Genomic DNA, 26,055 nt, shown 5'->3' with positions numbered 1-26,055 from the left:
AAAGACAGTGGCTGGATTAGATTAGCAGTTGTTAACCGACAGATAATAAAATTAAAAGCTCATTTAGAAATGTTGGTAATTAATGAGATCAATCATCAGTCACCTTTTTGTTGTTGCGCTTGATGTCATAAGGGTCCAGCAACTCATAATCTCTGCACAGAGAGAGATGACATAATAAACACACAACACTATATCCAACAATAGTGGAAAAGTAGTTTTATTGATCTGTAAGTCAATTATTTGTCCAATGACCAATCACTGGTTCTCACATCTTTTCTGGGTAGAAGTGATGTAGGATGGCACAGAAGGCCAGGCCGTTCCTCCAGGAGGTGCTGAAGTTGGTGATCCTTAAACCCTTGTGACCCTGTGTGACTTCCTGACACCACTCCAGTAGAGACTGAGTGGAGGTCACTAGACCTGGGCTGGCCGATGGGCTCTGGAACCCACAAACAATGTATGATGGAGCATGATTGCGAATTAAAGCATTACTTTTAGACAATACAGAAACAAGAAGTGACTCAATAGTGATATGAAATGAGAAGTTGAACATAGACCATTAATAACATACTTCATGAGAGGCAGCCATATCCTGACCCATTCCCTGGGCATCTGCAGGTCTTTTCTGAGGCGTTGTTGGATGACTGGCTGAGCAGACACCAGCAACTTGTGATTCGTTGCCTTCTGGATAAGGTGAACCACTCAAGCGCTTCTTGCCCCGAGACACTGGGGTAGGCTGGCCTGAGGATTCTTTCGCTGCCTCCCTTTGCCTAGAAAGACAAACAAAAACACAACAAAATGATTGTTAAATCTTATAATTTTCTTCGTTTTTAAACCATCATAATAATCATGTAAAACAAAACACCTGGTATGGAGTTTTCCCACACATTTTTTTCAAATGGAATTGGGTACACAGATGATGTTAGAAATTATATGGAAATGAGAGTGTCTATGAGAATAATGCAAACATGCACAGATCTCAGTTTGAATCTACCCCCCAAATATGTACCAATCTGGGCACCCAGAGTCTATCAGTCTGACAACTAATATGACTCTGGGACAGACGGCCGATATGTCTGGGTTTCCGCTGTAGAGTGGATGTCCCGCCCCTTCCATCATTCTTTACAGACCAATGACGTCTCATATGCAGCTATTTATTATTATTATTAGACGGAATGTCGTCTGGACCTACAATCGATCAGCTCCAACTCCATTCTCGTGTCATTTAGAATAGAACAATAACCGTGGCGCATGGAAGCGCAAGTCTTGGCGTGGACATCCAGTATACAGCAGAAACCCCCGACATATCAGCCGTCTGTTCCAGAGTCATATTAGTTGTCAGACTGATAAGACTCTGGGTTCCCAGATTGTATATGTACCAACTCATCTTACCTCTCCTCCTCTAAACCACCAGCAGCTACATCTACAGACACAAAGCCAAAGTCCACCTCTTCGACCCCCATTTCTGCACTTAAGTTTATCTCCATGGATTCACTGTCTTTCTCTCTCTCTACATGCAGCCAGTCGTCATGAGCAGGTGTGACGGTGGGAGCAAATGTCTCAGGCTCTGCTTCCAATCCTATTTCAATGTCAGCCTGGTCAGACACTGCTTCGGTAGTAGCTTTCTCAATGTCCTCTGTAAGAACAGAGGTCCAGCCTTCAATGCTCTCCCCCTCCTCCATTTGACTGATGGTGTCTTCTACAGAGTCTGGTCGAGGAAAGTCTCTTTCTGCTAGTACTGCTAGGACTTCTTGTTCCAACTCTGCTGTGACATCATCTGCTCCAGGGATGGTGACAAAACTTCCCTCTGAGACGATACTTGATTCCAGCGATGTTGAACCTTCCTTTGCTTCCTGACCAGTGGGAGGTGTAACTTCTGGCTTACTCTCAGCGGATTCAATTTCTAAGGGGAAAATTGTGTCTGCAGGTGGGGTGCTATCTGGATAAGTGGCACTGAGGCGCTTATTGGGCCGAGGCATTGGCACAGGCAAGCTTGGGTGTTGACTCTGTTGGACTGCTTCATGAAGTATGGTCTCAATCGTTGTGTCTGGCAAGCAGGGAGATGGTGAGCTAGAAGGTGTCAAGTCATCTGGGAATGACCCACTCAGACGTTTCTTTACTCTTGGTTTGGGTACAGGTAAGCCTGAGGGTCCAAGTGTCTGATCTGAACTGTTAAGTCTACTTCTCCTCAGACACACAGGGGCCACTGTCTGCCCACATGTAGTGTGTTGATCATCAGAAGGTGGAGGGGGAAGGCTACTGCTCCTTGTGCTGTGTTGAAGCGCCATCAATCCTCCAGTTGTTGAGGCAACAGGTGAGCGCCCTCTCTGCCTGATTGGCATGGCCTCTTCTCCATGGGAGGCCTGTGACTGAACAACAGAGTCTCCTTCTGCAGGTGTAAAGTCACCTGGGAAGGAGCCACTTAGCCGTTTCCTTGCATGCGGCACTGGTACAGGCAGAGATATTGGTTTGTCCTTCGTCTCCATCTCTGGTTTTGTATCCTCTGATGTCTGAGAAGATGCTGTGTCAACCACTTCAGCATATGTGCCATCTGCTATTTGTGACCGCTTTATCTCTTCTCTATCCTTGTCAACAAAATCAATCAGCATGTTCTCTATCCGGACTGGAGCTAAAGATTCCTTGTTTTCAGCATTCAAATTCTCTACTGAAATTCCCTCATCATTGCCAATTTTGCTTGAAGGCAATGTCTTGCTACGTCTTGGAGGAGCTATCTTTCTGATGACTGAGAGCGGGAGAGTCTGTCCAACACCGAAGTCAGTGAATAACTCTGGCTCTGTTTGGATACTGTCATTTAGCTTTGTTTCAAGGGGAGGAATAACCTCAGTAGGGGCTGGGACAAATGTTACTGGTAGTGGACCAGTAACATCTGTTTTCTCAGAGTGCTTCATGGTGAAACTGTCTTTTCTTCTTACACGCCGTGGAGGGACGAGTTCCGTGGCTATTTGGCTGGGTTCATCAATGTTCTGTAAAATCTCTGGAGTGCCAGAGACATTGGAGCTCCTCCTCGACCGCCGAGGAGGAACAAGGTCAGAGGTTCCCAGATCAGTACCGGCTTGGGCTTTCAAATCGTGTTGGTCATCAGTTACCGTAAAAGATGTCTCTCCAGTGAAGCTGCAATTTCTCTTTAAAGATTTGTGAGGGGCTTCCAAGTTTGGTGAACTGTGATCCATTTTCTGGGGCACTTCAGGTGGCAAACTACCATCTCTTCTTTTGACACGATAAGGAGGGACAGGATTTGTGGGTATTTCCCCTCTCTGTGTTTGGTCAGCTCTCTGTGACTGCTCTGGGGGTTCAATATACGTTCTTTTCCTTACAGGCCGTGAGGGAACCACCTGCATGGATACTTGAGCAGTGACACCTTCTTGGGCATCGACTTTCTGAGGGAGAACTGGAGGAAGGCTACCATCTCTTTTTTTAATTCTGCGAGGAGGGACAAGGTCAGCGATCGGCTGTGTTGGAATCATCTCACCAGTGGAATCATCTTTGACGTCAAATTTCTGTGGACTCTCCGGAGGAAGACTACTATCTCTTTTCATTGCAATAACTTCAGTAGGGAGCATGACAGACACACCATCAGGTTTTTGTTTGCGGTCTGGGGTTAGACTATCCTTCCTCCTCATTGGTCGTAATGGAACAACCCGGGCAGTGTGTTTTTCTTCATCACACTCTTTCTGTTTAGGTCCAGGAACTTCTCGCTTGTGTTTTCTGCCTCGCTGAGGAACAACAATGTCTGTTGGTGGTTCAACTGGAGTAATTTTCTGATTATCTGAGGCTTTATCCGAGATTGTGTCTCTATCTTCATGAGAGCTGTCATCTACCAGAGACCCACTCGATGTAGCCTGTAGGGTAGTGGCAGAGATTTCCTCTGTGCTTGTTTGTTGGGGGCTTAAGGACAAAAGAGGACAAGCTTCAGAATTTGCTATTCTTCATTGTGTCATAAATCTTTTCAAATTATATCATGCAGCCAATTTCCCATAATCTCATATTTTATAAGGATAATGACCACACCGCAGATATATGCCTCTGCCGACAAGTGACCAGTCGACATCCATGTCTGTCCAGACTTTGACGTTTCAGACAAATTTGAAGAAATTCCGTCAAGATGTTACCGAGATATCGCATTAACAAGCTTGAAAATGGCACTCATGAGGTGACTGTGACCTCGACCTTTGACCACCAAAATGTAATCAGTTCATCCTTGAGTCCAAGTGGAAGTTTGAGCCAAATGTGACAAAATTCCATCAAGGCGTTCCCGAGATATCTCGTTAACAAGCTAGAAAATGGCATTTTGAGGTCACGGTTCCCTTGAAAGTTGGCCTTTGACCACCAAAATGTAATCAGTTCATCCTTGAGTCCAAGTTTGAGCCAAATTTGATGAAATTCTGTCAAGGCGTTCCTGAGATATCGTGTTAACGAACATCGGACGGATGTACGGACAACCTGACACCATAATATTTCTGGCTCGGCTATCGCTGGCGGAGGCATAACATTGGCAGGCATCAAAACTTGCTGTTACATTAATCTGTGGAAAAACAGACCAGCAAGATAGCAACCACATTTTGTTACCGATTATAACGCATCAAAATTATCCTTTGTTTTCAAACATTCTGCTTTAGTTTATATACATGCAGATTGTCATAAAACTTCACAGCATAACATAGAGGACACAAAGACAAAGATCCTTAGTTTACAACACCTGTGAGACAACAATACTATCAAACACCACAAAGCAGATTCTTAAGGCCATTACAAAGACTTGTTCATCTCAATTTCCTGAGTAGAAAGCACCGATAACCGGTACAAGAGACAATGTTATGACTGCAAATGTACATTTCCACACCGTGCAATCAGACAGTGGGGTCAGGTCCCCTGGCACTCACCATTTATCCAGGAGAGTAGAAGTTGACACTGTTCTAATTTCACCATGTCCTGTCTCAGCCTGGCTCATTGCTAACAAACCTTCAACACAAACTAATTTGTCTACTGAATCCTGCCCTGTTAATGATTTTGCCTTTACATGCCATGGGTCAAAGGAGGCCCCCTCTTCCTCTAGTCCTTTGAGGTCTTCCTTTGATATTTCAGTGATATCTGCCTCTGTTAGTGGCGGCCATTTTCTCATGATGCTTGGTCCCACCACTCCCACAAACCCATCGTCACTGTCTGTAGTCGGTGATGGGGATGCTGATCGAGCTTCGGCCAAGCTCCACATGTATGGCTCCGCACTTGTTGGAGGTTCAACGCTAGCTTTGGTTTGAACCGTGCCCTCAAACTGGGGCTCCTCTAAAGGAACAATTTTCTCAACGAGGGTAGTATTGTCTGAGGAACTTGAAACATTGTCTTCTGGGTCCACAGAGGAGGAGAGGGTTTTGGGTTGGTGAAAAACCTCAGCAACAGTAGAGCTAGATGGCCCCAACATGGATGCTACCGTTTCATAACTGTGAGAAAGGGATAGTTTAGTGAGTTACTGAAACTTGGGACTGCATGCAAAAGCAATGGTTTCAATACACATGTAGGTAAATAAACCATTAACCAATGGAGATAGTGAAACTCATTTCCAGAAAAACACGCAAAAGCAATTAACTCATTGAGTGCCATGGACGTCCTTCGACGTCCAATTAAATAGTGACGTAGAGTGCCACGGACGTCCTTCGACGTCCAATGCGTTTTTTGACGGTGGGACGTCGATCAAAGCCTCCCGCAGCTCCTGTACAACTATAGTAGCTATTGGAGGTCTATAACCTATTTTACAGAACCCTTAGGTGGCGACAGTGCTCTCCAGATTACAGAAATGTCAGGAATACACAGCCTGAAATAGCCTTGATCAAAGAGAACCCGCTCATGCTGCAGTCCAGAGCCATGTAGATTGTTCTGGCTGCAACTGACGGTGCGTGCGAACACAGTCAATCCACGCACACAACTGAGTCCTTCTGCCTCTGTCTGTCTGTCAGCATAGTTTCTCCACATGATTAGCCGCTAGAAAAGCAGCAGCGCGACACTGAAAAGCCAAACCTTTCACTGCAGTCCGCGTGTGGCTTCTCCATGTTGCGCTGCCTGGGAGGCGGCGCACCAAAAGCATTCCGAAAATAGACGCTTGGTGCGAGGCTGTGTGTTACTAGTGTGGGGAGGAGTTTTCAGCTGAGGGGGGGGAGGGGGGGTGGGGCACGCAGGGCAGGACACAACTACACCACATCACTACATCAGAAAATATTATCTAGAGTCAGTGAATGTGCTTGAAATGCTGCATTTCACAAAAGGCTGAATATCTCAGCTTATAATTTGAAATGCCTGAAAACGCTGAAAACAACCTATCTTCTCCGGCTCATAACTAAAGAACGGAAAATGGTATCAATAAACTTTTTTTTGCTGATGATACAATAGAGTCTCCTTGTTCTTTTTGCGTGTTCGGTGTTTACATAGTAATATCACACAATATTCTGTGGGCCTCGAGAAATCACTGAAAACGCTCTGAAAACTCTGGCACTGGGAGCGTCCGTTCTCCAAAAGTGGCTGGCACTCAATGAGTTAAAATAGAATGAGTTTCATACACAATGGATGGGCACTGACAACAGCCTCAATCTTTTCATGAATATCTCTCGTACTATTAATTAATGTTCTTGAAGGGTAGGACATGCTCAGGAAAAATATATTGTTGCAACTTAAATGAGTTATTGTTAATCAAAATACAGATGTATTTTGATCCAATGTTATATTTGTGCTCCAATGTTTTACAAACATGGACAGACAAAAACAGCCTCAAAACACATTTTGAGTCAATGTTTTCCTTTCACATCCTCTTAGTTTTGGTATTGGTATTTTGGAGTGTGCAGAGTGGGAAATACATCTTCAATCCAGGGTAGTACATTTTAATTAAGAAGATACTAACAGTCTTGATGCTACAGGTGCCATTATACTCCAAATCTGGACAACGTACTACAGTATATTTCCTTCAGTTGCACGCTAGGATTACCAATACATGATGGCACACTATATGCCATGCTATTATCAGTTTCACACCAATCTTACACTTACCCTTTGTGGAAAACACCCACAATAGCCTGTACTAATCCTGAGGTCTCTTCCTCCTTCTCTGTCATTGACCCATCTGCCTCCAATACTTCCCAACCTAAGACTACTGCCGGCTCAGAAGTTTCCAAAGGTTTCTTCACAGTCTGGACTTCCTCTGCTGCTAGCCTCTCTATCTGTGCGCTGCTGAGGACCCAGACATAAAGAGTTTAGACTAGAGTATCGTATACACAGAACTCATGCCACAACACCACAACAATAATGTGATGAATTATAGACTTCACAGAGATGCTGAAATGTATCATGCAAGCGTTAGCCATGTTACCAGAGCTTATTTCTGGTCACAGACCATGTTAGACAAACACTACTGGAGATCATGCTCTCTTTCACAGCAAACCATGTAAGAGCATGAGCTCGTCCACTTACCCATCATCTACAGAAAGGTCTATGCTTTGTTCTGCATCCCTTTTTAATGTCTTCTCTGTCATAGAAACAAACATAGTGAAACACGAGAAAAGCACCATGACTCCGAAAATCGGACACAGCGTAACAAAGTAAATGTCTCACCAAATACAAGTGCTGTGGCAGAACTGTCATCAGATGTGGAGGGGAAACCGGGAATGCTTGTTTCTTCGAGATACGACTGAGTTGGCTGCATATAAGGCAATCCTTGTGATCTCAGTTCCTCAGCAGACGAAGGCAATGGAGCAACCATTGCTTGTTCCTCTACATGTTTCAGATGTGGAATGGAAGGGAACCCAGGAATTTGAGTCACATATGGACATGACGGGGCCATTGGCACCATATGTTTCATTACCTCTTTATCTTCTGCTGGCCGATCTGCAATAAAGAAAATCTTCTCGTGTTGCAGCTTCTGAAAGAGGGGCTTGGTGTATGTTGTCCCATCCTGTATATCCATAGATGAAGAACTAAGCATCCTTGCTGATGGAAAACCTGGGACACGTGAAACACATGGGGCAGATGTATATAAGCTGACCATGTTTGCTGGTCTGTTTTCAACTTGAGCAGAAGGGAAACCAGGTGTACGGGCCTCTTTTGGACAGGATGTCACTAATGTCATCATAGATTTCATATTGTAACTATATGGCCGGTTCTGTGCAGAAAGTGGCATGAACATATCTGCCTTCCTCTTCTGAGACTTTATCCAAAGAGGCTTTGGTTCAATTAGCCAGCCTGTGCTTGGGACTTTAGTCATGGACGCGAAACCTTTGAGAGTTGAAGCTTTGGGGCAGTAAGGTACAAGACTCGTCATATTTGGCTCCATCTTGGATTTGGATCTAGGTGCAGAGGGGAACCCAGGAATCCTGGACGCTTCTGGGCAAGATGGTGCCAGGGCCAACATTGCTTTAATAATTTCTTGGTCTTGATTTGGACTATCTACTGCAAAAACTCTCTCCTTCCGAGCCTTATCCCACAAAGTCTCGGGATCAACGAGCCATTCTAGTTTTGTGGCCCCTTCAAAGGATGTACAACCAGGAAAACTGGCCACTTTGGGACAAACAGGTACAAGACTTAACATACTGCATCGAGGGGCAGATGGGAATCCTGGAATCCTTGATGCTGATGGGCAAGAAGGAATCAGAGCAAGCATGTTGTTTGTCTTGTTTAAGTCAACAGTTGAGTTGTCAATCATAACCTGACTCTTCTTATGTGGTGTCTTCAGCAATGAATCCAGTTCAGTAACCCACCGTACTCCCTTGTTCCCTTCAACTGATGGGAATCCAGGTATGCTGGAAACTAAAGGGCACAAAGGGAGAAGGTTGACTACATTTAGCTCATAATACACAACTCTGGGATTTGGAACAGATGGGAAACCAGGAACACTGGATACTTTAGGGCAGGATGGTACAAGGGAAACCATATTCTTCGTGGTTCTTTTGTTGTCTTTTGATTTGTCAAATATGACCTCCTTCTTAAGTGGTCTCTTCACCAGTGACCCCTTTGCTGTTACCCATCCTACACTTGTATCCCCTTCAATTGATGGGAATCCAGGTATTTTGGAAACCTGGGGGCACAATGGCAGAAGGTCGATCATGTTTGGTTGATAATGCACAGTTTTAGGGTTTGGAAGAGATGGAAATCCTGGAATCCGTGCCTCTTTTGGACAAGATGGTACGAGGGAAACCATTGTTTTCATTGTCCTCTTATCTCTTTCACACATGTCAATCAATGAGACTTGCTTCTCTTTAGCTTTCTGCTTGAATAGTGGTTCCTTGCTCATTGTCCACTCTTTATGCTTGGCATCATGAGATGATGGGAAACCAGGTATCCGTGAGACCTTTGAGCATGAGGTTGAAAGACTGACCATACTTGGCATAGTCCCAAAGTAAATCACTCTTGGTTGTGGTACAGAGGGGAAACCAGGGATGCAGGATTCCTTTGGGCAACTTGGAACAAGAGAAATCATTTTCTTCATGTCTTTGTCTATTTGATCGTTCTTTAGTAATAATAAGATGGACTTCTCTTTGGTTTCCCTCTCCCATAATGGCTGATGAATAGTGTCCCAGTCTTTGCTATCAGCTTTCTGTGTGGATGGAAAACCTGCCATCCTGGAGACAGCAGGGCAAGATGGAAAGAGGTTGACGATACTACTAGACCCATAATGGATTACGCTAGGTTGAGGAACAGAGGGAAATCCAGGGATACACGCTTCTTTTGGACAAGTTGGAGCCAGAGCTAACATTGTTTTCATTTCATCTTGATCTAGTCTATATTTAATAATACCCGTTTTGATTTCTCTCTGCTTTGCCCACAATGGTTTGTAATCTGTTGCCCAGTTTTTGCTCAAACACTCCACCAATGATGGAAAACCTTGGATACAGGAGGCTTTTGGGCAAGAATTTAACAAGCTTACCATATTTGGCCCGTAGTATATTATAGGTTGCGGAATTGAGGGGAAACCTGGGATGCAAGGATGTTTTGGACAAGTTGGTACCAAGGCTACCATTTGTTTCATTTCATCCCTTTCTTGTTGTGATATATCTGTCATGACAACAGGTTTCACCTTCATTTTCTTCTCCAATAGTGGCTCCTGACGAGATAACCATGATCTACACTTGGCTTCACTGATAGATGGTAAACCAGATATATTGGATACTCTTGGGCAAGAGGGTAGAAGATTGACCCCATTTAGTCCATGATAGACTACACCGTGTTGTTGTATAGAGGCGAACCCTGGAGTTCTGGCTTCTTTTGGACAAGATGATACCAGTGACAGCATTGCTTTCCTGTTCTTTTCATCATCCTTTGATGCATATGCGAGTGATGTTTCCTTCACTTGCGTTTGTTTCTCCCAGAGTGGCTGCTGATCCATAAGCCAATGTTTTTCTTCTCGTATGGACAATGTAGAGGGCATACCGGCGATGTTTGTAACATTGGGACACGTTTGTGAGAGAGTGGTCTGTTGCCACTCAATTTCAGGCCTCACAGAAGATGGAACATCTAGTAGACTTGTTGTGGGACATGACGGCTTTTCATCCACCATATGTTCCATTACATCTGCATCTCCTTTGAGTCTATTTAGATGAAGAGTGTGCTCAATGCTTATTGCTTCATTATCCTTTGATGGCTTCTCCCAAGTGGCCCCACTGTCAAGTGGGCCCTCCTCTCTCTGTGTTTCAACAGAAGGGATTTCAATGATACCAGCTACTCTTGGGCAAATTGACATTTCATCGACCATGGTAGTTTCCCTCTCTGCCTTCATTCCGTCAACTTCAGACTTTCCAGGAGGGACGCTTGAGATTGTGACAACACTAGGACAAGATGGTACCACACCGACCAGCTCTCTAATCCTTTCCCTCTCTTTGTTTGATGAGTCCATTGTTAACTCTGTGGTTTCCTTTGGTAGCTTCTCCCATAGTGTGCTCCCATCTGTAGGACATTTTTCTAACTTCTCAGCGTGGATTATTTGGTTGGATGGGGGTCCTGATGCACCGACAACAATTGGGCATGATGGTAGCAGTGAAAGCATGTTTGCATGTCTAAGGAAAGGGGAGATTACAGTTATAGTCAAAGGTGATCGGAAGCAGAACAATGTCATTGTCATTACTGTAAAAGGATCTGTGCAAATCACAGCGCAATGCAGTCAGCTACAGTGTAGAAAATCTATCATCACAATCAATCACTACTTCACTCAGAGCATAATGATTACCTCACCAAAATGTATTAAAAAAATGATCAAGCCTTATTGTATCCTTAAAAAGACACACATTACTATCATCACTCTAAGTCTAAACACCATGCAAGCAACCATGCAAGTAGTTAAAACCAAACTTTACAAGAACCATCGCATGTCAATTAGAAAACACAAAGCCACAACTTGCTTAATTCTACTACTTCAGTCCTGTTATAAAAGTTGATGCTCCCCTGACAGCTTCACGACGAATTGAGTTATTGATGCCTGGGAAAGAGTAGTTTTGGTGTTGAAATGAGATATTCCTATCCCTATAATAATCAGTTGTACAACAAAATAAGTGTTGCAAGCACAGTGCAGTCATTTGTCTTTGCTAAAATAAAAGCTTAATATAAACAAAACTATTAAGTATATGAAGATTAAACAATTGAGACACTATCAAAAGAGTTCAGCAAATCCACTTCAACAGCAAGACCAAGATGCAACACCATTCACTAACTACACCTACAGCACACTGACAGGAGTAGAGGCCATGTATTGGGCTCTCTCTCACACTTACCCACTCTCAGAATGTCTGATAACAGCTCTTGGCTCCTTGGGTCTTGTGTCAGTATATACCCCAATCTCCATACTTGTAGTAATGCCATCCATTCCAGTGGCTGATTCTAATATTTTCTCTGCTGAAACGTCTTTATGTGACTGTTCTATGGGCATGAAACCATAACTGTCAGCGACAGCTATGACCTCTGTAGTCTCTGCTGCTTCTTTGTCAATAGTTGCTCCCAAGTCATACAGTGACCGTCTTTCTTGAGTATCGGTTTGGCCCAAGGGGCTGAAACAATGACAAGTGACAAGAGGAAAACTATATAAATATGGTGTACCACAGGATAAATCAGGTGTACATGCTATAACTCACGTCAGGAATATAAACATAATTGTATGTTAGTCAGATGATAATGGGATGGTGCAAAAGCATTATTCTACAAGTAAAACAGCCCAACTATCACTCTGACAACCAAGGCAACCCACCTCTCTCTGACACTCAACAATAATGGCATGTCAGGAATGGAGTGCCACATTCTGCAGTGTAAGTGTCTGAAAATATAATTGAAATGCAGGTGTTTCAGACACTATCCCACTGACATTACAGAGAATGCATCTAATCTCTGTCAAATTCAGACACAATTCAGAAGGTATACAAGGTATATAAGTGTACAGCAGGGATGGGCAACTTTGATGATAGAGAGGGCCACACACACAAAATCCTCGCTACCCGAGGGCCAGATTGTGACCGTGCACTTCCACCAGTAGCCTACTGTAACACCATCACTCCCAATTATAGCTACTAATTTGATGAAAAGGACTGGTAAATGAATCAAAGTTTATCATACCAAATTTATATTTTTCATATTCAAATTTAGTAATTCTTCCATTCAGATGACACCAGAAACTTTGCTCTAGCTTTAAAACAGTCCGCTACATCAATTTGATGGGGTACATCACCCAAATATGTTGTATTAATCAGATTAGTAATGTTGCATTTGCAATGAGCATACTGGATACTGTTGGTTACAATAGCATTAGCTCAAATGCTAACGTTAAACAGTAGGGGTGTCACGATATTTTGTCGCACGATATATCGCGATATCGAAACGTCACGATATGCGTGTCGTCAGAAAAAAATGATATTAAAAAAAAAAAATGCATGAGTGAGGGGGCAGACTACTACTGGCATGGCAAAACAGCTCAAGGGGTACATAAGATTACATAAGTTTAGGGACCATTGAGCATGAGTTATTTAAGAAATAGATTGTATACTTTATTTTTCTTTCACCATGCAACAAACATTTAGTTTGTGACAGTGTGACACATTCTATTGCAAGAGAAGCATTATCTTCCATGTTGTTTTCTAGTTATTATAATAACAATTTCCAAAAACAGCATTTGTTTTGTATTTTGTGTATTTCAAATGAAAGACTATTTTTCCAGTATTTTCCCAGGGCTCCCTTGAAAAGAGGTTTCGATTTCAACGGGACTCACATGGTTAAATAAATGATAAATATACATTAAAATTATTTACTTTTGTTAAAAAAAATATTGTTAAAATATCGTATTGTATCGTTATCGTGAACCCAATATCGTGTATCGTATCGTATCGTGAAATTAGTGTATCGTGACACCCCTATTAAACAGTATGTAGATGGACAATGCTAACGGCATTAGCGCCGTTTTCTGGGATGTACAGTAAAATAAAAACACATATTTGGGTGGTCTAACCTAACCAAACCAAGAACACCCGCCTTGTAAAAAAAAAGAAAAGAAAAGGAAATTGACCCAGGGGCCACACTGAGTGAGGTCGGGGGCCGCATGCGGCCCGCGGGCCGTCAGTTGCCCACCCCTGGCGTACAGGTATCTACTCTGCTTCTCCTGCTCACTCACCCTTTTTCTAGAGCGCCTACTTCTTCAGCCTCATTTGGTATCCAGAAGCCTACTTCCTCTTTATGGACCTCCAACACTGAGGGAACTTCAGATGTTTCTTCTCTTCTATCAAGAACTAATTGGATTGGATTAGCCTCTTCCCATGTCTTGTCAACCCCTTTACCTCCAGTGGACTGCCGATCCACTTGGATTACTGATGGTGAAAAGTCTGGGAGAATGGCCTCTTTAGAACAGGCTGACGACCCAATTGTCATTCTTTGCTGTACATCCTCTGCTACCTCTTGATAGGGGAAAATAAACTGCTCTGATCTCTCTCTCAGAGACTTCTTACAAAATGATTGTTTTTCCAGTGACCGCTGTTGGCTAATAAGGTTTTCTGTGTCATCCCTCTCTGTAGACGGAATGCTCTGAATATGGGAATCACTTGTCACATCACTTGTCATGCTCACTTCTATCTGATCTCCTTTGGGGTATATGACAGATGGAAAACCAGTCACATTAGCTTCTTGTGGGATAGATGGTGACACAATAGATTTGAGATAATTTGGCCTCATAACTCCTGTATCTTCTATCTTTTCACACGATTCTTCCCCACTTGCCCACTCTTGTACAAACGCATCCAACACTTTTCCTACTTTTTTGTCATCTACCGATGTGGCCATAACTGCTGCGAATCTTTCCTTTGTTTTATTAACTGGCCAACCCTGCTCTGAATGGTGCACATATGTGGATGGAACCCCAAGAATGGAAGCTTTCTTCGGGCAAGATGGCAGAATATTTACCATATTTGGAAGGCTTTCTACTTCAAACTGTGGAGCTGATGGGCTGAGAGAAATGCTTGGAAAATGAACCATTGCCTTCATTCCATCTTTATCAGGAGAACCAGAATTGCCCTGAATTGGACAGCTTTCTTGAGACTTGCCCATCATCTTAAACAGCTTATCCCAGATTACAGTACCAGTCTTCACCACTGGCCAGCCCTCTACTTTAGCATCAGGAATAACTGACAACCGTGAAGGGAAACCGATGATGCTTGACTCTCTCGGGCAAGATGGGAGCAATTGTGCCATGCCTGGCTCCTTCTCTACCTTGACATCAACAGCTTGGGATCGTGGAGCAGATGGAAAGCCAGGATTAATGGCTTGTTGCGGACATGATGGCAGCATACTGAGCATTATTTCTTTGTCACTCAATGACATCTCCTTAATTGTACTATATTGGTAAGCAATGCCTTGCCTTATATTCACTGGTTTCTCACAAACTGTTTCCCTGTCAACATCCCAGCCATCATATTGTGACACATGATTTCTTGCAGGTAGCCCTGGAATTTTAGTGTATTTTGGGAAAGTATGTAATGTTTTCAACATGCTGGGGCCCTCTTTCGTCATTACTTGAACTGTTTTTTGTTGTAACTTGGAGGGAAATCCAGGAAGACTCGCGTTTTTGGGACAGGGTGGCAACATTGACACCATAATTTTAATCATTCCTTTTTCTCTCAGAGAAATTGTTTGGCCATGTATAACTGCAAGTCTTTTTACGTTTGTTAATGGCCTCTCCCATATTGGCCATTTATCCATGCTCCATTCCTCTTCCTCTGACTCCGTGTGAAATCTCGAAGGTATTCCAGAAACTCTGGAATGTCTCGGACAGGTAGGCAGAAGACTGATCATACTTGGTCTATCTACCAACATCTGATGTGATACTGATGGAAAGCCCGGCGAACAAGCCTTCCCTGGGCAGGATGGTAATAGGGATACCATATTTGTGACCATGTCACCATCAAGATAGGCCAAATTAACATCCTCTAACATTACCACAGACCTTTCTCTAGGGAGTAACAGTGACTTCCTATCCACTGGCCACTCTGCTGGTTTGGCAGCATCTATAAGTGGCATTCCGGGAACTTTAGATACCTTTGTACAAGTAGGCAATACATTTACCATACTTGGAACATCAGGTAATGAATGCCTCGGAGCGGACGGGAAACCAGGTACACTAGCCTTCTCTGGGCAAGAGGGTAATATTGCAGCCATACGTTCAGCAGTATTCTTATCAAAAGAATACACATTTAGAATTGGCACTTTCCTTTTTTCCAGTGACCTCTCCAACCATGAACCTTTGTGTACAAACCATTCTGTGCATCTGGGCAAATTAAGTCTTTTGGAAGGCAAACCAGGGACTCTACTATGTCTGGGGCATGAGGGCATAAGATTGACCATACTGGGTTCTTGTCGTACTGCAGAGGGGAAGCCAGGAGCATTGGCTTTTTGTGGGCAGCTTGGCAGCATATCTACCATGTCTTTCAGGATTTCTATGTCTTCTGGAGTCCACTGTACAATATGAGCTTGTCTTTTCTTCACTTGTATTTCTTTAATTGCTCTTCTCAAGGCATGCCAATCTTTGTTCTCTGACTGAATTTGATGTCTAGACGGTATACCAGAAGTCTGGCTCTGTTTAGGACATGTAGGCATAAGACTGATTATACATGGTGCTAGTTTCTTTTGTGCTGAGGGGAAACCCGGAATCAAAGTCTTCACAGGACATGATGGCAACATAGCTACTGAACTGAACATTTCTGTCTTGTCTTGATCCTGAGCAACACCTGGGAAAACATCTTGAATCAACACTTCACTTTTCCTCAAGGGCTTGTCCAATAAAATATGCACGGCCACATCTAAATCCTCACCTTGAGAACTAACTGGCTCTTTAGAAGGTAAACCAATGATTCTGGATTGTCTTGGGCAAGTAGGCAGAATATGAATCATATTAGGATCTTGCCTCGGTGCAGATGGAAAACCGGGCATACTGGCCTTTCTGGGACAAGAAGGCATCATGGTCGCCATGACTTTTATCATTCCAGGATTATTTCTGATCATTTGCTGATTTTGAACACTGTGTGAATCAAATTGCACTCCATTTTTCAATGGCTTCTGCCACAGAGCACTTCTGTCCACATGCTGGTCTTCTTCTCTAGCTATGATACACATTTTAGAGGGAAAACCTGAAACGCTAGCTACGCTGGGGCATGTAGGCAGAAGGTTAGCCATATTGGGCTCCTTTCTTGGTGAACTTGGGAAACCAGAGATGCTTGCTTTCCTGGGACAAGATGGCAACATATTTACCATACCTTGCAGAAACTGTTTCTCCCTGTTTGGTATTCCATCTACCAAATCATGTGTTTTTTTCCTCATTGGTCTCTCATGAAATGGTGTTCTAAGAGTCATCCAGTCACCATGCTCTGACTTCAGTAGGTTTCTAGATGGTATGCCTATAATCCTAGACACTTTAGGGCACGTAGGCATAAGACTGACCATAGTAGGTGCTATCTTCTGGGGCGCTGAGGGAAAACCTGGGATAGTGGCCTTCAAAGGGCAAGATGGCAACATGGTTGCCATGATTGATAATTCTTTGGTTTTACTCTGAGAAAGAGAAATGGGTTGAATTGGCATAATATGTTTCCTCAGTGGCTTCTTCCATAATGGATGTCTGTCCACAATCCAAGCTTCATCATGTAACGTTTCTTTAGAAGGTAAACCAGCCACACTGGTTTGTCTTGGGCAAGTAGGTAGGATGTTAACCATACTAGGATCTTGCCTTGGTGCAGATGGGAAACCAGACATTCTGGCCTCTCTTGGGCAAGAGGGCATCATGGTTGCCATGACTTTTATAATTGCAGGGTCACTGTAGGCACTTTCCTGATAATGAAAAACAAGTCGATGTCCATTCTTCAATGGCTTCATCCACAGGGGACTTCTGTCCACACGCCAGTCCGCTTCTCTAGTTATGATCCACACTTTAGAAGGTAAACCTACAACCCTGGCTAGTCTGGGGCATGTAGGCAGAAGGTTAGCCATACTGGGCTCTTGTATTTGTGCTGAGGGGAAACCAGGGATGGATGCCTTCCTGGGACAAGAGGGTACCATATTTAGCATATCTTTCATTTGGTCTTGATGCTCGTGTGACCTTTCCTGAACCAGGCAGGGCCTATTTCTCATTGGTTTATCTAGAAGTGACCTCCTCAAACTATCCCAGTTGGCGTTACCGATCTTCACTATTTGTCTAGACGGCATTCCTGCAACCACTGTCTGTTTGGGGCATGTAGGGAGAAGACAGGCGATATTTGGAGTATCTGTAGCCTTCCGGCATGGTGCAGAAGGAAACCCTGGAACACTGGCCTTTCTGGGACACGTTGGCAACAAGGCCACCATGACTCTACTCATATTAGTATCACTCGTAGCATGTTCTTGAGCACAAGACATGTGTGAAACAAATGCATCTCTTATCTGCAATGGTTTCTTCCATAGAGAACATCTGTCCACGACCCATTCCTTATGTCCAGTATCTGTCCCACCAGAGGCAAAACCTGGAACTCTGGCAACTCTAGGACACGTAGGTCGAAGGTTAGCCATTTTTGGCTCTTGTCTCGGAGCGGATGGGAAACCAGGAATACTAGCAGACCTGGAGCAGGATGGTGTCAGATTCACCATATTTGCAATCAATGCACTATCCTCGGAAAGTGAACCAACACGAACATAATCCGAAGACAAGAGTAATGTCAATCTCTTGCTGGGTAAGCTCTCAAACAGCAATCTCCTATCAACAGGCCAAGCTACAATTTGTGACTGATCTAAACATGGCACCCCGGGATCTAAACATGGCACCCCGGGGATATTGGAATATTGTGGGCAAGTTGGTAGTAACTTTATCATACTTGGTGATTGCCCTATCCCTTCACTCTGAGCGTCAGGCTCTAATGCAAATGGAGACTGAAGAACATAGCCTTCTTTTGGACATGATGGGACAAGTTCCACCATCGTTGTGTACAAACACTTTTCTTCTATACCGAGTACAGAGCTTGGTAACAAAACTGCCTGCTCATCTCTCTTATCTGGCCTTTCCAACACCACATCTTCAGTTCCCTCTATCTCTCTGTCTATAAAATGTTTTGAGGCCAAACCAGATGCACTTGCTATTGTTGTGCAAGAGAGTGCAAGGTTCCCATCAGATTGTTCCCTTTGTGCCACTAATGTGTCTGTTTTGGGCTGCTGTGCAGAGGTGAACCCAAGATCAGAGGGTAATATTGAAATGCCTTGCACAGAGGCAGCCATGCTTTCCATCATTTTCTTATCCCTGACTGATGTGTGAAAAGCAGAGGTGATTTCTAGTTCCACTCTTTGTGGCTTCTCCCATTGTGCGCTCTTATCAATAGGCCATTCTCCAGATTGAGCTTCTGGTGTTTTGCTCATCACTGTTGAAGGGAACGTGGAACCGGCACCTCTGAGACAAGACGGTACTGAGGCAGCCATGCTCTCATTTCTGAAGGAATAAGGGACACCAAAGAATGATGTCAGAACAAAAAAAGACGTGCTCTAAAAAGCTGTCAGAAATCGAATGAATAGTTAAAATTGATCATTATTTACTTTTTTTTATTTTTGATCACCATGTCACACTTACCCCAAATCCACAGTTACAGCTTCCGACCCCCCTTTAACTGTGAGAACATCTTTCTTATGGACCACTTCTATCCTCTGCATCTGTTTTGTGTCAAAGGTTTGAGCTATTTGTGGCGAGTGCTGCAAGGTGGCCTGGACTGGTCTGGAAGTTGGCAGGGGGTTCTCAGGAGAAAGGGCCATACTCTGTACACACTCTGGTTGGGCTATTGGAGCACCTAACTGAATGGACATCTTGGTCAAGTGACTCCTCGATCTGACCAGAGGCTCCTTGACTGAAGTGGACATAGGCTTGGGGAAATCAGGCTTTTGCTTGGGTGCAGAAGGGAGTGGAGGAGGCAGAGCCTTGTTTGTCCGCCTTGTGTCTGTTTTTGGCACCTCAAAATACTGAAGCCCCTCTGAAGGCACTCTGGGACTAAGGGGCAGAAGAGAGGTCATGCTCTCAGGTCTGAGGGACAAACACATGAAGGTCAGAGTTAAGACGTCAATGGAGAGATACTATCTCCATAGCACTAACACAATCAAATCCAGGCCATGATCTCCAACTCTCAGCCATTAGTCTGAGCAATTCCACAGAGCTCCATCTCATTGGCCTACATGCATATGAGCAGTATGGTACTATGGCGGCGGCCTTACATGAATTATATGGTTATACAACTATTACAAGCTCAAAACAAAGTCGCCAACCAAACAAGCATTTAGTCAAGTGCTAAATCATCTAAGGACCAAACCTAGCAAAGCAGCAGTGATCTTGTAATTGGAGACACTAGAACAGCATGTGAGGCACTTGCCACGGCAACAATGTGACCACAGGAGCACCAACTCAATTACCTTTGTTTCAATTTCAACATAAAATAATTTCCTCCAAAATGGCATCTTTTAAATAAGCAAAGGATACTTCTCATGCAGCTGTGCAAGCAAGGTGTGCAAATGTTTAGTAGTACTCAAGAATTAAATAGTCATAATAGCCAGAAACAAAACTTCAAAACTGTCATACTGCCCATGAAACAGATTAAAAGGAGACTCAATATATCCACCAGAGTAATAGATTTGACAATATCATCTTTCCCTAAAATAAAATATTTTGATTTTCAGCGTCCATACATCATGAATAATAAGTCTACCATCTCTCAACAAACTTCATCGATACAAATGTGTGACGATTCAAATGGGTGAGATCAAAAATGAATCACGATGCTTTTTTAAGTTTTTCTTTTACAAAGAAAAGGAAATGTGCATTCATTGCAAAGTTTGTGTTTTGCAGTTATACCCTACCTCAGAAATAAAAAGATTATTTAATTTGATAAAGAATCTAGAATTAAATTACAGCCAATGTTTATCTTTCAGTCAATGATTTATGACTATATGGAACAGACTACTCCTTTATTTTATTTAGAAAAGGGTTTAATGATGACAAAGAATCATATATTCTCTGCGACGAATTTATTGTTATGTATGATTACATGGGGGAAAAAATCAATGCTTAAACAATAGATGCAGTGCGGTTAATGTTCGATGACGATTATTTAGTTTGAGGGAAAATCCACCCTGAAACACTTGTTTCACATGTTTCTACAGCACTAAGACTGTAAAAAGAAAGAAAGAAAGAAAACAGCTGTTGGCAATGTAGGCCACCTTGCATTTCTGTACGCCTCATTCTGCGGCGAGTCCTATTGGCCTCCCCAGGTGCCGTTTGCTGGCCTGAGTCTCGTCAACTCTGATGGCCCTTTGTCGCCACTCAACAGGCCATTCGCCGTCGTCGCCCCGGCCCAATACCCGCTACTTCTTTGCCTGCTCGTCGCCCCCTCCCCCCTCCGGCCTCATCATCACCACTACTTGGCAATGCTGATTGGCTGAAGGAATTGTCTGTCAAGGCAAGTACCCACTGAAATGACTGTGTACTGCTTGGAGTCCAAGTCGGAAGCGCAGAACAAAACACTATGCGAGTTCATGTTCAGGATGCTTTACCAGGCTAGTAGAAAGGCATTCTGAGAAATGTACTGGGAAACCACGGACTGAAGTAGATAAGGCAGGTTGAGGGAAAATGGGTACACCAAAAAGTAACTCCAGGAATGCACTAAAGATCACAAATGGATGGTAACTAACAGCATAACAGCATCCAAGGGTGGATTTTCCCTTTAAAGCCATGTCAAATTAATATCAAGAACACACACCATCACTGATACAGACTAGCCTTTAAATCCACTCACCCTGCTGATGCCCTGATGACCTCCACTCCAAACGGTGGCTCCTGCCTCCTCTCACACAGCCTGGGTGCGTCCGCCCTCTGACTGGCAGCTACAGTAACAGATCTGGGATCAGTGGCTGGACATACAATGCAACATGAAGGCAGCCATGTAGTCAAATACATTGAGCAGAAGTATCTGTAATTCTGATGCTATAGGAGGACATTGTATTTTTGTGTTAATGCTCACTTGTAGATGTTGTACACGAGGAATCCTCTTCGCTCAGTGTGCTCAACTGCCTCTTAAATTCTAAAGAAAGAAAAAAAAAGAATTGAAGAGATTAGACATAATAACCTGAAACTCAAGTAGGGCCGGGCGATACGGACAAAAATCATATATCTGTATAGGACCTCGGACGGACCGGGGTTCGAACCCGGGACCTTCTTGCTGTGAGGCAACAGTGCTAACCACTAAGCCACCGTGCCATCGTGTAGCAACCATGGTAGCAACGAGCTAGTGTGTAGGTTGCTGCCATTAGCTTTCTAGCTAGTTAGCGTTGTTGTTTTCACTTCGGCGGCCGGGACATTTACAGCGACACACAGGGAGGAGGGAGCAGAAATCACTCTGATTGACATGGTCAGAGCCAATGACAGAGCTTGTAAGTGTGGAGCAGAAATCCGGCAGCGACTGAAATGGTCGCCTCCAATGGGAGAGCAGATGTAGAGCAGGGGAGGGCTTATGTCAGCAGCCTGTTTCCATGCAGCCAGACTCCTCTCATGGAAGGGAGGGGAGGTTGGCAAAGTGAGACTAGGTAATCAATTATCTCATAAGGTACCTGGTTCATAATATTCCACAATAACAATAAGGTCATTAATCAATTTCCATTTTCCACTCAAAGGTATTATAACGTTTCAACAACAACCCAACAATGAAACACCCCTGTCACTTTACACACTTGGTATGACCCCCCCGGAAACTCCCTCCAGAAACGACCAAGTGGTACGCTCCGCATCTGGATGTACGTTTCACATGCATCAGACAGGTGGCAAACAATTCATTCGTGAAAAGTAATAAATATACATTTAATTGCCGAGATATGTCTGTGTGGTCAAATGGTCAAAGTCCCACTGTGTAACGGCGTTGTGTAGGTCAGTGGTTCCCAACCTGTTTTCTCTTATGTACCCCTTGAGCTGTTTTGCCATGCCAGTAGTACCACCTCACTCATGCATGTCGATAATTCTCCTAAATTTGTTCTATTAAACTCATATTAAACTTTTAGTAGGCATCTCTAACAAATCTGATTATTGAATGGAAATCATTTGAATGACTCCCATTTAATACAATTCTTCCCATTTAAATTGGGGAAGAATAATCAGTTTTACCAAGACGGGCCTATGAAATTACTTGTTTTTGATCATTTTGGAAATAAATTGTAATCCCCAATCTTTCCCCAAAGTACCCCCTGCAAGCTGCTAAAGTACCCCTAGGGGTACACGTACCCCTGGTTGGGAAACACTGGGTAGGTGGTACTTGCAGCAACCCATGTTAAGGGCTTGTCCAGGGGTGGGATACGAACCGCCGACCTTCGGCTTGGGAGCCCGACATGTTAACCGCAACACCAAGAGAGCTAGCTCCCTTGGCGGAGCTGATTAACATGCCTTTATACTGGGGAGTGAGTTTAACCAATCCACTCGCTACCACTCGGGACTCACGAGGAATCAACGCTGATTCACCTCGGTTACACTTGCAATATTTTGTTGTTTTGTTTGGGGGGGTGGGGGGGTAACCAAAGTTACGCCCTTGAAGCATAATACATAGAAAGTGATAGCGAGTGCAAGACTAAGCCTAGAAAATTGAGCCTGTCAATAGCAACAGGGATAAAGGACACAGGCCGTGTCCTTGTTGTTTATCCACTAGTATCTCAAGTGTCAGTTGCCTTAGTTAACACCACCAGCTGGGGGAGCCATGCATCTGTATCAATGACATTGCTGCATTTTTGGCGTGTTCAGTCACTTATTTTCATGCTGAATGTAATCAAGCAGGAACACGATGGATTGAGTTCTTGTACCTGCATCTTGGTCATTGGGGGAAGCTTGGAGAGAAAGTTGAAGGGGAACTTGGGAGATATGAGGCTGAGGAGGGGGGCCAGGGAGCACAGGCACAGAGAAAGGAGTTAGAGGAGCAGGCGAGCACGTCTCCGTTGTAGGGGTGACCTGGGACCTCCAGGAAGGGACAAACTTAGATCCCCCCTGGTGAGTCTGCTCCAAAGACTGGCCAATGAGAAGAGAGGCTGAAGCAGACCAGAGGAAAAAAGAACAGTGGGGAGGGGGGGTCATAGGAAGAAAGACAAAGGGCAGCAGAGAGGGGATGGAGGGATATAAGATATAAGAGGATATATATATATATATGACGACATGAGAACTGGGCCACATTAAATGCCAGGTGTGAACGGGGCCACTGAGTTCATTATGTACCTGACTGGGAGGCGAGTGGCAGAGCAGGACGTGCAGCACATGGAGCAGGGCTGACAGCAGCAGCAGACACAGAGTATGGAGTCATACTAGAAGAAGTACAGGAGGAGCACAGACTGGGCACTGAGGGAGGCGACCAAGAGGTGGGAGGTGGAGAAAGCTCTGGTTTGTCGATAGTCTGAGTAGTTAGGGTCGAATCAGGGCTAGTTAGGGCCAAATCAAGGCTAGTTAGGTCCAGACCAGGGCTAGTTAGGGCCAGACCAGGGCTAGTTAGGGCCGAATCAGGGCTAGTTAGGGCCAGACCAGGGCTAGTTAGGGCCGAATCAGGGATAGTTAGGGCCGGACCAGGGGTAGTTAAGGCCGAATCAGGGCTAGTTAGGGCCGGACCAGGGCTAGTTAGGGCCAGACCAGGGCTAGTTAAGGCCGAATCAGGGATAGTTAGGGCCAGACCAGGGCTAGTTAGGGCCGAATCAGGGATAGTTAGGGCCGGGCCAGGGGTAGTTAAGGCCGAATCAGGGCTAGTTAGGGCCGGACCAGGGCTAGTTAGGGCCAGACCTGGAATAGTTAAGGTGGAACCATGGCTAGTTAGGGCCGAATCAGGGCTAGTTAGGGCCGAATCAGGGCCAGCTAGGGCCGAAACAGGGCCAGTTGGGGCCGACCCAGTTGTTGGTAAACCAGCCGTGAGGACAAGAGAAGGATCAGGGAGGACAGAGGAAAGACACGGGGAAGACACCAGAGTACAGTACGGGGGCTCAGAGAGTTCTAGCGATGCTATGCTTGGTTTGGGCAGAGGCAAAGCAGCATTACATGGCGTCTCTAGGGCCTGCTCTGTCCGCAGGGCTGCAGGCTGCCCGGGGTCACAGGCCGAGGGGTGCAGAAACTTAGGAGAGAGGCCTGGCTGGGCCAGAGGGGCCTGAGACCTAGGAGGCCTCCATTCACTCTGCCAGGGAGCTGCAAAAGACACATGAGAGGGGTAGAGGGAGAAGCAGAAATTAAGGCCTAGTAATGAAGAGTGTGTGTGAACTCTTTCAGTATTTTTAGTGTGTGTATCGGATTTATTTTTGTGTTTATTTATTTTAGAGCTCTTTTAATGCGTCATCTTCTATGTGTGTGAGCTGCTGTAACGAGTGAGTTTCCGACTCGTGGGATCAATAAAGTATCATATCGTTGCATCAGGACACTACTGTTTTGCCAGCGGCTGCCCCGATTGGCTGGTTATTGGGCTTTCCGCAAAACGTAAAAAATTGAAGGAATCATGGAATTTGATCATAAAAATGGAATCAACTGTAAAACATGGAACATGGATCCATATTACAGAATTTCCCATAATTTGAAGGCCTAATTATCAAAATCAAAAGTTATTGTAGTAACCTAATGATTTCATAATTGTAAAATAGGCCTAGAGAAATAAATCAGTTTCTGAAGTTTTGCGTTGCCTCACAACTTGGTTTTCACAACACGTCAAAGAGGCATGTCTGAGAGCAAAGTAATTAAAAAAGAAAAAAAATTGATCCGAACAGCTCAATTAAAATTTAAATTAAAGAATGGAATTCAGACAAAAATGGGAATTTGAAAAAGAAAGAAAAAAATAATAATTTGGCCCTATGGTTAATTACGGTTGTAATTTCAGGAAATGGCTGTAGGCGGCAGGAAGTCCAGACAGTGAAAAAGAATGTGCGGTCATGTGATCCTGGATGGTTTTTAGCTCCATTGCAGCCCTGAAGCCTGTACCTGTGTCAGGTGCAGAGGGCAGGCTGCTGGGCCTGGTGAGGGCAGAGCCTGCCTCATGAGCTCTGGGCTGACGGGGGGGCAGGGGAGGGGGCAGGGAGGGGGGACGTGGCAGGGAGGGGGGACGGAAGGAGGAGGAGAGAGCGGAGAAGGAGGGGACGCTCTGGGGTCTCCAGGCTTTGGGACGGGCTGCAGTATGAGAGGCTGAGAGAGGAAGATGGACATACAGATAGACAGAAAGAAAAACAAGACAGGGTAGGCAGGGTTCCTACACGCTTTCCATTTTTAAATTCCATATTTTTCCCAGACCCTATATACCTGACTGGATTAGATTTAGGTAGGTATGTCACGGTCAAACCTCGCTCATGGATTGGTCCTAAGCTCCTAAAATCCTAAACTTGTAAAATCCACCTAAATGAACAAGACTAAATAATTGTGAATAGTGAACTGAACTGTCTAGTACCTGTTTGTGGGATATCAGGGAAAGTGGAAGGATGAAGAGACGGGGCAGAAGGCGAACAGGAGAGAGGGGAGGTGGAGAGGGCTTTAGGGGGGCTGAAGGTGGGGAGACCCTGGGCCACATCGCC

At 44.4% G+C, this 26,055-nt stretch overlaps 1 protein-coding gene across 3 annotated transcripts in view; it reads right to left on the bottom strand.

The window, feature by feature from the left end:
* The window catches only part of ehbp1l1a (EH domain binding protein 1-like 1a), a 59,232-nt gene that overhangs the window by 12,072 nt on the left and 21,105 nt on the right, over positions 1-26,055 (bottom strand). For 2 of the 3 annotated variants that reach the window (XM_083640282.1, XM_083640284.1), the window contains 5 exons: positions 21,519-21,578; positions 21,294-21,408; positions 569-767; positions 270-436; positions 104-152 (listed from right to left, as the gene is read on the bottom strand). In XM_083640282.1, the coding sequence (XP_083496408.1) occupies positions 104-152; positions 270-436; positions 569-767; positions 21,294-21,408; positions 21,519-21,578 (590 nt within the window). The remainder of the gene's footprint in view (positions 1-103; positions 153-269; positions 437-568; positions 768-21,293; positions 21,409-21,518; positions 21,579-26,055) is intronic. The other variant, XM_083640283.1, reaches the window with a different exon arrangement.

Source organism: Poromitra crassiceps (assembly GCF_964638095.1).
Source record: "Poromitra crassiceps genome assembly, chromosome: 7".
Taxonomy (NCBI): Eukaryota; Metazoa; Chordata; class Actinopteri; order Beryciformes; family Melamphaidae; genus Poromitra; species Poromitra crassiceps.
The sequence above is the reverse complement of the archived record's forward strand: the minus strand, read 5'-3'. Positions and strand labels throughout refer to the sequence as shown.